The following is a 12,077-nucleotide window of genomic DNA, read 5'->3' as shown; positions in this document are numbered from 1 at the left end:
TCTCTACTAAAAATGAAAAAAATATATAGCCGGACACAGTGGTGTGCGCCTGTACTCTCAGCTACTTGGGAAGCTGAGGCAGGAGAACGGGAAGCTGAGGCAGGAGAATCGCTTCAGCCCAGGAGGCGGAGGTTGCAGTGAGCTGAGATGGCACCACTACACTCTAGCCTGGGGGACAGAGTGAGACTCTGTCTCCAAAAAAAAAAAAAAAGAAAAATAAGTCCAGTAAAGGCTTGGTTCAGAGTGGTGGCTTTCAAAAGGCGTTTGTGAGGTAGAGACAATTTCCACACCAATATTAAGATATTATCCTTTCCTTCTTATTCTCTCATGACCATACAGTAGTTTTCCAAAGTCTGCGTGGCCTGTGATATCATAGCTGTGATATCATAGCTGATTGAATTCAGAAGCAGCTGCTTCTGTTAAGCCACATATTAAAGAGATTTGCAAAAATGTAAAATGATGCCAGTCTTCTCACTAAACTGTTTTGGAAAATGGTTATTTTTTATTTTGAAAAGTTAATGCATAATGCATTATGCATTATGGGTTTATTGTTATTTAAAATTTTTTATTGTGGCAAAATACATATAACATAAAATATACCATCTTACCCTTATTTTTTCTGAGACAGAGTCTTGCTCTGTTGCCCAGGCTGGAATGCACTGGCATGATATCCATTCACTGCAACCTCCGCCTCCTGGGTTCAAGCAATTCTTCTGCCTCAAATCTCCCGAGTAGCTGGGACTACAGATGCATGCCACCACACTTGGCTAGTTTTTGTATTTTTAGTAGAGATGCGGTTTCACCATGTTAGCCAGGCTGGTCTTGAACTCCTGACCTCATGATCCTCCTGCCTCAGCCTCTCAAAGTGCTGGGATTATAGGCGTGAGCCGCTGCGCCTAACCAATTTTTGTATTTTTAGTAGAAACGGGGTTTCGCCATGATGGCCAGGATGGTTTTGAACTCCTGACCTCAAGTGATCGACCCACCTTGGCCTCCCAAAGTGCTGGCATTACAGGCATAAGCCACTGTGCTGGGCCTTAACCACTTTTAAATGTATGTTTCAGTAGCATTAGGGAATTTTACATTATTGTGCAGCTGCCACTACTGTCCATCTCCAGAATGCTTTTCACCTTGCAAAACTGAAACTCTATATTTATAAAACAATAACTTCCTTCTGCCCCTGCCAGCCACGATTTTACTTTCTGTCTCTATGAATTTGACTACTTTAGGTACTTCATATGAGTGGGTGTCATACGAATTTGTTCTTTTGTGACTGGCTTATTTCACTTAGCATAATGACTCCATGCAGGCCCCATGGGCAGATCAGGCATGGGTGAACAAGTGTGAGATCTAGTTGGCTGCTTTGAGCACTAGCAGGAGCAGGCTCTGTGCAGGCGCTGCAGCGGCACCCAGGTGGGGGTGCTTGTGACCCCTGAAACCGCAGAGGGCGTGTTACAATGCTCCACTGTCCATGGACAGTGGTGTGTTATCAGCTCAGTGAGTCCCTTGCCTCATCGTGTGGGGGTTTGCCCTCCACCAGCAAGGGCAAAGGGCCAGTGTGATAGCCTTTTTTGGGTACCCACACTGGTGGGTCCCAAGCCCTTGTCCAGTGTCCAAGAAGAATGAGGTCACACAGACACTTGAAGAATGGTGGAGGCAGATAATTTTATTTAGTGGTGGAAATGGCTCTCAGCAGAGAGGGGAGCTGGAGAGGGGGTGGGACGGGCAGGTAATCTTCCCTGAAGTCCAGCTATCCCCAGCCAGCTCTTCTCTGAAGTTAAGTGGTCTCTCCTTTGAAGTCCAGTCATTCCTCTGAAGTCAAGTTGCCTCTCTCCAGTCAAGCCGCTTCTTCCCCTCTACCAACTGAATCTGGGGTCTTTATAGGCACAGGATACGGGATGGGGTGGGCCATAGGTAGTTTTGGAAAAGGCAACATTTGATTGGTAAAAAAAAAAAAAAATATATTCACAAAGAACCAACTGGGAGAGGGCAAACAGGGACATAAGTTCTCACTTTGGACTGTGGGTTACAGGGTTTTCAGCTGGAAGGTGGGGTTTTGCTGGGAACCTGCCCTTGTCTGCCTAGAATTTCTCCGCCTCCTGCCTCTATTAGAAAGAGAATTAGGAGGTTAATATTGACTGGATGTGGTGACCCTTTGTGGGAAGGAAGAGAAAGAAGAGGGGTTGGGGTGACCTCTGGGTTTCTGGCTTGCACAACTGAGTGGGGAGTTGAGGGAGCTGAGATGTGATGGAGAAGATGAGATCAGTTTGGACCAGGTGAGTTGGAGGTGGAAATAGGGCCCTCAAATTGAGACGGCTTCTGGGTGGTTGGCTATAAGGATCTGGAGTCTGGAGCGATGTGTGGGCTGGGAGCTAGACACATGTTATTTGACCTGTGGTTTTCCACTCTCCAGCTGGGTCATGGGCTCGGGGAGGTCAGGAGCTGGTTACATACTTGTTACCTAGGTATACACACACAGGCACTTCATGAATGCTTAAAGGGTGGGTGGTTCTGGGTGGCACCTTCATACTCCCCTGACAATAACAACCTGCCTCTTCAGCTTGTTATTGGCGTGGCAGCCAGGGAAGCCTCCACAGGGCCACTGTTTGGAAAGAGACTATAATCTTTAAATACCAGGCAAGAGCATGAAGCCTGCTGAGGGGCAGTCACACATCAACAGGTGACACCATCTGCCATTGTGAAACCCACTTACACCAAAGAATGCTAATAGGCCAGGTGCAAACTTTCGTCTGTGCTGACCTTAAAAAACTCCTTCATAGAGTTGGGAGGGAAGATCCTGAAAAACCAACCAACCACATACATCCACCAGTAAACAGAGAAGCTAACCAAACCCACTGCCTCTCTCCCCAGGAACTAGCCTAGAGCCTAGAGTGCTATTTCCTTTTGTGAACTAGAAGTATTTTATGACTCATTGACCAAGGGCCAAGAAGCCCAGTGTCTAACATTTTGAAGCCTGAGGCAAAAGAAGAACACCAGAAATATTGATCCTGTCTTTGATTATTTTGGTGTCTTGGTCATTGTGGATTTTATTGTAAATTTTGACTTTTTAAAATATTGCCGTAAAATGTTATTCATTTCAATAATAATACTGTTTTTTTTTTTTTTGGCAGCCCCTTAAACGTTATACCTGAGTGGGTGCTTCTCTTGCCTCATCCTAGTGTAGGTCCTGGAAAAGCCCCTGAGAATCGCCCAGTGCCTCCCGCCAGATCAGAACACTGACCATCTGCAGCAGGTTGTTACCAAACAGAACTTGGGTCTGCCCACCTGGTACAGCAAAGCCAAACACTAGCATTGGGATTGCAGTGAGAGAAAGGGAGGCAATGATTGCAGGGCACCCAGCAAGGAGAATCGGGCAGCTCATGCTTAAGACCTGAATTCCCTCATGGCTTACAGCAAGGGCTTTTGAAGGTGGAGAGGCAGAGGTTACAGGCAATGTCATAAATCAATACATGGAGGCAGGATGGGCAAGGTGGCACACACCTGTGGGCCCGGCTATTGGAGAGGCGGAGGTGAGAGGATCACCTGAGCCTAGCAGGTTGAGGCTGCAGTGAGCTATTATCATGCCACTGCGCTCCAGCCTGGGCAACAGAGTGAGACCCTGTCTCAAATAAACACCACCACCACCACAAACAACAGCAACAAACCCCCATAACGTGGAGGCTATGTATTGGTTGGACCTAAAAAGTCTGGACATCTTGGGGAGGAGGGCATCGGTCATAGGTGGATTCGAAGATTTTCTGATTTGTAATTGGTTAAAGAAGAGAAGCTCGGTCTAAACATTTGAGATCAGCAGAGAAAAATGATAGCTCTGGCTCGTGGGCATGACCTCCTCCAGGTCCCTCAGGAAGAGCAAAGAGTGATGGACAGAGGTTAGTCCCAGTTACCCCTTACCTGCTATGTGCCAGGGTCATCTGCGTTTCTGAAAAATAATATATATTAAGAGGTTATCTTTGGTTTTCATAGGGAACATCCCATCACTCTAACTTCCTTGGCTATTGTTTCAGGCTACTGTTACCTTCCTGCTTATCGAGTTTCTCATTTGCTTCCCAGGGAGAGGAGGTGCCTGGAATTTCTCCTGAAGGAACTCAAGATTTTCCTTTATTTCCATCCCTGGGGGGTTCCCAGCAGGCCTATAAGAGGAGTCCCGGACTCACTCTCAAGGTTAGTGAGTGAGTGATGACCTCACAGCTTCCTTAACGATAGGTATCTGGCTTTGCATTATCCAAGTTTCAGGCTAGACGGCCCAGCCTCAGTGTTCCCCTGTTGATTGTCCTCGTGGTCTTTATCACCCTACCTTGGGTATTTCATTTTATTTATTTATTTATTTAATTTTTTTGAGACGGAGTTTTGCCTTTGTTGCCCAGGCTGGAGTGCAATGGTGTGATCTTGGCTCACCACAACCTCCACCTCCTGGGTTCAAGCAATTCTCCTGCCTCAGCCTCCCAAGTAGCTGGGATTACAGGCACACGCCACCATGCCCAGCTAATTTTGTATTTTTAGTAGAGACGGGGTTTCTCCATATCAATCAGGCTGGTCTCGAACTCCTGACCTCAGGTGATCCACCCACCTCTGACCTCCCAAAGTGCTGGGATTACTGGCGTGAGCCACCGCACCCAGCCTCCTTTGGGTATTTTTAAAAATTGCTCACTCCCCACTGCCCACTAGAACATAGGCCTTGTGTGGGCAGGGATCTTGTTTGCTTTGTTCACTAGGTCAGCAATGCCTGGAATGGGGCCTGATACAAAGTAAGTGCTCTGGAAATATTTCATGAATGAACAACAGCTGATGGTTCTCAAGCACTTGCCACGTGCTGATCACCTCACCTGTAGCAGCTCATTTAATACTCACAACAACCTGGCAAGGCAGGTACTATTCTTGTCTCCATTGTACAGGTGGGAAAACTGAGGCATAGAGTGGTCTTGTAACTTGCCCAAGGTCATATGGTTAGTAAGCAGTGAAGCCGAGATTTGAACCTGAGCAGTCTGGCTCTAGAGCACGGATTCTCAAACTCAGCATGATTGACATTTTGGGCTGCATAATTCTTTGTGGTAGGGGCTGTCCTGTGCATTGTAGGCTATTTAGCAGCATCTCTCGTCTCTACCTAGTAGAGGTATCACCTGGCCTCCCCAACTGTGACCACAAAAAATGTCTCCAAACTCTGAGGTGAGGAGTAAAATCGCCCCGTTGGTAACCGCTGCTCTAGAGCTTGTTTTTGTTTTAAGACAGTCTTGCTCTGTTGCCCAGGCTGGAGTGCAGTGGTGTGATCCTGGCTCACTGAAACCGCCACCTCTGGGGTTCAAGCGATTCTCCAGCCTCAGCCTCCGGAGCAGCTGGGATTACAAGCACCTCACAACGCCCAGCTAATTTTTGTATTTTTAGTAGAGACAGGGTTTCACCATGTTGGCCAGGCTGGTCTTGAACTCCTGACCTCAAGTGGTCCTCCCGCCTCAGCTGGGATCACAGGCGTGAGCCACCACACCTGGCCTGCTCTAGAATTTGTAATCACTCCATCACACTGCCTTCCTATTTTGAATGAATGAAGAAACGTTTGGGTTCCAATCTGATGCATCCATTGCCCCAGTGTCTGCTTGTGGGCATGGAGGCAGAAGCCTCCCTCCTGAGGCTGGAAGGCCAAACTGCCCAACTGTGCTTTTCACCTTCAGTGAAGAGGAAGGGACCCCACCGAATGGACCCACTGGCACATAGAACTGAACTCTGGTTGCAGTTTTGTTCTAAATTTCTTCCTGAGGGTCCTGGAGGAGGTCATGTCCACAAGCCAGAGCTAACATTTTTTTTCTGCTGATCCCAAATTTTTAGACAAAGCTTTTCTTCCTTAACCAATTACAGATCAGAAAATCTTTAAAAAATTTATTATTTATTTATTTATTTATTTATTTTGAGGCAGAGTCTTGCACTGTCGCCCAGGCTGGAAGACAGTTGTGCTATCTCGGCTCACTGCAACCTCTGCCTCCTGGGTTCAAGCAATTCTTTTTCCTCAGCCTCCTGAGTAGCTGGAATTACAGGTGTGCACCACCACGCCCAGCTAATTTTTTTTTTGTTTGTTTTTGAAATGGAGTCTCACTCTGTCACCAGGCTGGAGTGTAGTGTTGCGATCTTGGCTCACTGCAGTCTCTGCCTTCTGGGTTCAAGCGATTCTCCTGCCTCAGCCTCCCGAGTAGCTGGGATTACAGGCGCACACCACCATATCCAACTAATTTTTTGTATTTTTATTAGAGACAGGGTTTCACTACGTTGGCCAGGATGATTTCCATCTCCTGACCTCGTGATCTGCCTGCCTCGGCCTCTCAAAGTGCTGGGATTACAGGCGTGAGCCACTGAGACTGGCCAATTTTTTGTATTTTCAGTAGAGACAGGGTTTTATTATGTTTTCCAGGCTGGTCTTGAACTCCTGAGCTCAGGCAATCCTCCCACCTCAGCCTCCCAAAGTGCTGGCATTATAGGTGTGAGCCACTGCGCCTGGCCCAGAAAATTTTTGACTCCACCTATGACTGGTGCACAGCACTTGCCTCAAGATGCAACCGCCTTTATATGTTAACCAATATATAGCCTCTGTGTGTTGATTTATGACCTTGCCTGTCACCCCTGCCATCCCAACTTTAAAAACTCTTACCTGTAAGCCATCAGGTAGGGTAAAGACTTAAGTTCAGGTGTTAAGCATGAGTGGCGTGATTCATCTTGCTTGGTGTCCTTGCAATAAACGCCTCACTTTCTCTCGCTGCAATCCCAGTGTCAGTGCTTGGCTTTGCTGTGCCGGGCAGGTGGACCCAGGTTTGTTTTGGTATCAAGGCCATTGACCCATGGAACCCCAGGATGGCTTTTGGTGTCAAGAGTAACAGCTGATGTCTTGCTTAACAAAGCAGCTTGTATTATACTACTTCATTGGCACCTCAAAACACACTCTTCCTTCTCTACCACTAACTGTTTAATGGTATTTAATACCATTAATTATAATAATTCATTTAATTTTACTCTGTCATGAGACATCATTTTCCTCCCCATTTTTCAAATGAGAACACTGAAGCTCTGAGAGGTTAAGTGACTTGGCTGAGCTCATGAAGCAGGTAATGCTGGCAGTCAAAACCAGCTGGCAGTCAAAAGAAGGATCTAGAACCTTCTCCCTCTAGATCCCCTCTTTCTCCACTTGCTATCCCCCTCAGATCCGAGCACAAAGTAGGGGATGGAAATGTCTGGAGGAAACAGAAAAGCGGTTATGGAGCCAGGTGGCTGCAGGTCCCAGGGGAGGCGGCCTTGGGAGCTCTGGAAGGGGTTGTGCCTTACAGTGGGCCCCATGCCTGTGACTGAGGGTGGTGTTCCGGGGCTTCCCTTCCTGGGTGACAGTGAGGACACAGCTGGGCAGGATGCCATCTGGGCAGCCTTGCAGCTTCAGCCTTGCAGCTTCGCTCTTGGAACCCAGGTGTCAGACTGTGAGGAGCCCAAGCCACATAGAGAGGCCATGTGTGGATGCTCCCATGAACAGCCCTAGTGCAGCCCAGCAGACATCAACATCCAGCCACGTGACAGCGCCATCTTGGTGCACCAACTAGAGCACCGCCTGGTCCAGTTGAGCCTTCAGATGACTCCAGCCCCAGTTGCTGTGTGACTGAAACTTCACGAGAGACTCCAAATAAGAACTGACAGCTGGACCCAGTCAACCCACAGAACTGTGAAAGGTAACAAAAAATGGTTTTAAGCCATTATGTTTTGGAGTGGGTTGTTCTTGGTGCAGTAGGCAACTGAAACAGTCTTCCCCATCAAACTGTTGGTGCCTAAAAAGCAGGGATAGTGTCCTTGACACTCTGGATCTCTGGTCCCAGCCTGGGCTGGGTAAGGCGCAAGTGCTCATCAAATATTCTTTGACTGAACAAATGAAACCCATCAAAACTCGCTGTTCACCCTGAGATAGAATAGATTTATTAGCAAGAGGTAATCAGGAAACATATATTTTTACAAAAATGGAAATTTTTTTCCAAACGAGCTGTAAGTTGAAATATTTTAGGACTTGAAATAGAATTCTCATACCACTAGGTATTGCTTACAGCAAAAGTTGTCTGTCTGTTGTAGTGGAGCATGCCTGCCACTTCGGAGTTAACCTGTGTTTTCTATACTGTACAATGTAAAAAATACATGGTAATATTCACAGAATAAGCACTACATTACTATATTCCTGCTAGAAGGCATTTAGACAGGACTACAGTATATGCAATAAAAACACTTGGTTATTGATTTCCTAATTCTACAGTGTGGTACTAATTATCACAAGGTATACAGACTTAGAGCATCTCAATGTAAGCTTGTAGTGACCGTTAGGCGGCTTAAAGAGGAAAAGTGATATTTTTGTGTTCCCGACTTTCAGTGAATGCTGGGCCGGTGGTCGGCAAGAGTCGACGTGGCTTGGTGTTTGTGACTCTGTTTCCTCGGGAAGTCTAGGGCCTTATCCAGTTGTATTGAGACTGCTATTCATGCTATCTGGTGTTAATCCTAGAGCAAGGAGCAACATGGGGCCTGAACGAGATGGCAGCATTTGTACGAGGGGTGTGGTTCTGAGCAGAGAGGACTCCCTTCCGTCCAGGTTACTGGGAGACAGATGGGGAGTTTTGAGACCTGCGATTTTGGCTGGAGAAGCTGCTTTGGAAATTGACATCACCATCAGCGGGAAGATTTGTCAATGACTGGACTTCAGGGTATGGTTCCCCCTCCCGCCGCCCCCCACCCCCCACCCAGTTATAACAACTACATGGAACATGCTGGGAGGATGCCTGGGTGGCCACCTCAACCCAGGAGCCTGGGCTGGGGAGGGACGGAAGCAGGACTGGAGTCTGAGGTTCTTGTATGCAAGGGTGCTGTTTCCCCTCTGAGAAGAGTGAGGAGTCTAGGGAAGAGGGACCAAGAGTACAGCTGTTTAAAAGAAACAGGCACTGCAGGAGACGAGGGGAGGGACGGGTGGGCAAAGTCTGAAACGGTGCAGAAACTCATATTCCGGTTCTACAGGAATCTAAGAACAAGGACGATTTGTATTCTTGGAGAAGCACATACTGAAGAAGAAAATCCAGTGAAACCAAACGAATATGTACAGTATTATCTAGCACGTGTCCCCGGGAACAGCTGGGTCTGGGCTGGGCACAGCTTCAGGTGGGGAGTTTTGGTTCTATTCGGAGAGAAGACTCGTAGAGGCTTTCTTCATCCATTACAAAAGATTGGTCCAGTAAATATTGCGTTACCTGAGAAAAGAAAAGAGAAAAGGGAATGGGAGGGTTGTGGGACCTCCATAGTGCTGATTGTGGATGCCCTTTATCTCCTAGGGCCCAAGTCTCTTCCTGGGGAGAGTCAGATTGGCACATGAGGCAAAAATGCATTCAGTAGTGTTCCATCTTGACATAAGTTTTCAGTAGTTGACGTAAGTATTGTCTTAGGATTATTATTTAATATTGTCATAATATTAAGGTTGGTACAAAAGTAAAAAAAAAGTCAATTGTAGAAACTAGGTGGCGGATATATGTGTTCACAATTCTGTCAGTGTTTATGTTTGATCCGTCTGTCACAATTCTGTCAGTGTTTCCGTATGTGTGAAAAGTTTCATAAGGCTGGGCATGGTGGCTCATGCCTCTAATCCCAGCACTTTGGGAGGCTGAGGCAGGAGGATCACTTGAACCCAGGAGTTTGAAACCAGCTTGGGCAACAAAGTGAGACCCTGTTTCTACGAAAAATCAAAAAAGTAGCTGGGTATTGTGGTGTGCATCTGTGGTTCCAGTTACATGGGAGGCTGAGGCAGCAGGATCACTTGAGCCCAGGAGGTCAAGGCAGCAGTGAGCTGTGTTCACACCACTGTACCCTAGTTTGGGTACAGACCTTGTCTTAAAATAAAATAAAATGTTTTATAATAAAATGTTGGGATAAAATATATTTAAACACTAGGATTACATGGTACTGTGAGAGATTCACTCCAAGAGAGGCAAGTAGAAATGGAGGCTGTGTGAGAGAAGAGCCTCCCTTTTTTTTATCCTGGGGAGAAATCTTAAGAGTGGAAAATCAGAAAGATGCATCATATGAGTTAGGTTATCCTGTCTTCTCCTCTCTCCCCACCCCACTCCTGCTCTGAAGCATTTTGCTGAACGCCTGTGCATTAAATGTGCAATGAGAGATCTGAGCTCTAACCTCACAGGCAGCCCCCTGCTCCAAAAAGTGTCTTTCCAAGACTTACTTATTTGTCAGTTGTTTGGAACTAAAGGCACATTTCTCCCCCCTACATAAATCCAGAGCAGAAAGAAAAAAAAATTTTTTTTTGAGACAGCATCTTGCTCTGTCGCCCAGTCTGGAGTGCAGTGGTACAGTCTGCGCTCATGGCAACCTCTGCCTCCCGGGTTCAAGCAATTCTCCTGTCTCAGTCTCCTGAGTAGCTGGGATCCCAGGCATGCACCACCATGCCTGGCTAATTTTTGTATTTTTAGTTGAGACAGGGTTTTGCCATGTTGGCCAGGCTGGTCTTGAATTCCTGACCTCAAGTGATTCACCTGCCTCGGCCTCCCGAAGTGCTGGGATTACAGGTGCGAGCCACCGTGCCTAGCCAAATTTTCTTATTATATGTTTGGGAATCTTTTGATAGCTGCTTGAGAAAAATAAAGTCTGCTGCTTTTGTCTTGGCTAATTGACTCTGCTACTATAAAGGATGGAACCAGCTGTCTGCTATGCTGATAGCAGATAAAGTGATTACTATGTCCGATTAGCAGCTCATACCCAGCACTTCTAGGAAGATGACTTTAGATATCACAGTCTGGTTTAACCTACACCCACTGATAAAGACATGGTGATTTCATGACTGTGTGAAATAGTCTTTTATGTCTAGATAGTAGCATCATGTGAACAGTCCTTTCTAGGACGCACGAATCTCTACCTCCCAAGCCCCCTGGGGATCAGCAAACTGATCAGTTTCCTCCATAGTGAGCATGTGCAGGATCAATTTTAGTAGAGACAGGGTTTTGTCATGTTGGCCAGGCTGGTGTCGAACTCTTGACCTGACTTGGCTAAGTCAGGCTAATTTTCCTAAGACATTGTACTTTCGAGGGAGACTGGCAGCATATACCACCATTGCAAAGCTGTTAATGAAAGAAGACTGAAGAGCCGTAATATTTATTTATTTATTTTTTGAGGGGGAGTTTCACTCTTGTCACACAGGCTGGAGTACAGTGGCGCGATGTGATGTTGGCTCATTGCAACCTCCGCCTCCAGAGTTCAAGTGATTTTTCTGCCTCAGCCTCCCAAGTAGCTGGGATTACAGGCATGTGTCAACATGCCTGGCTAATTTTTGTATTATTAGTAGAGACAGGGTTCCACCATGTTGGCAAGGCTGGTCTCGAACTCCTGACCTCACGTGGTCCGCTTGCCTTGGCCTCCCAAAGTGCTGGGATCACAGGCGTGAGCCACTGGCCCTGGTCAGTAATATTTATTTGTATTGCACATCAGAGCTTGAGGGAAAGTTTAAGGAGACAAAAGCGGGAGATGGAAGAAAACCCTGAAATTTTGTTGGTAACTTCTGAGACTTTTCCAGGGCCCACTGTGACCATGGTACCTTCTGGATAAGCCCTGTGTGATCCACATGGCAACTCTGTGGTTCCCAGGCTGGATGAACACACAAACACAGACCCTCAAATACTGCTGAGTTATGTTGATACTTTTGTCTTAATATTTTTTATTGTAGAAGAAAGGATGTAACAATATAAAATACATTTTTGGAGAAAAACAGAAGCCCGTAATCTCACCACTCTAAAATAACTGTTTTCATTTTTTGTGTGTGTGATCGTCTAGTTCTTAAAATACAAAAGTACTTTTCCATAGTTGTACCTACGGAATGGATAGCACTTGGTATGCTTTCACTTATACTATTAGGAAAAATGTCCATGTTTCCATAACAAAATCTCCAAAGTTACACTTTTTAGTGGCTGTAAGACTGCATCATCTTGCACTATATTTACTAACCTCTTTCCCTATTATTGGGTATGTAAGATATGTTGGATATGTTTTCAGGTTTTTTTTTTTTTTTT

General features: G+C 46.2%; 1 protein-coding gene across 3 annotated transcripts in view; it reads right to left on the bottom strand.

Moving 5' to 3' along the window:
* Positions 1 to 6,983: 6,983 nt before the first annotated feature.
* RASGRF1 (Ras protein-specific guanine nucleotide-releasing factor 1) overlaps positions 6,984 to 12,077 on the bottom strand; it is a 170,229-nt gene continuing 165,135 nt past the window's right edge. For all 3 annotated transcript variants that reach the window (XM_011983718.1, XM_011983719.1, XM_011983720.1), the window contains one exon: positions 6,984 to 9,260. In XM_011983718.1, the coding sequence (XP_011839108.1) occupies positions 9,168 to 9,260 (93 nt within the window). In that variant the 3' untranslated portion in view covers positions 6,984 to 9,167. The remainder of the gene's footprint in view (positions 9,261 to 12,077) is intronic.

Source organism: Mandrillus leucophaeus, unplaced genomic scaffold, assembly GCF_000951045.1.
Source record: "Mandrillus leucophaeus isolate KB7577 unplaced genomic scaffold, Mleu.le_1.0 Scaffold254, whole genome shotgun sequence".
Classification (NCBI taxonomy): domain Eukaryota; kingdom Metazoa; phylum Chordata; class Mammalia; order Primates; family Cercopithecidae; genus Mandrillus; species Mandrillus leucophaeus.
Note: the sequence above shows the minus strand (reverse complement) of the source record. Positions and strands in the feature narration are given on the sequence as shown.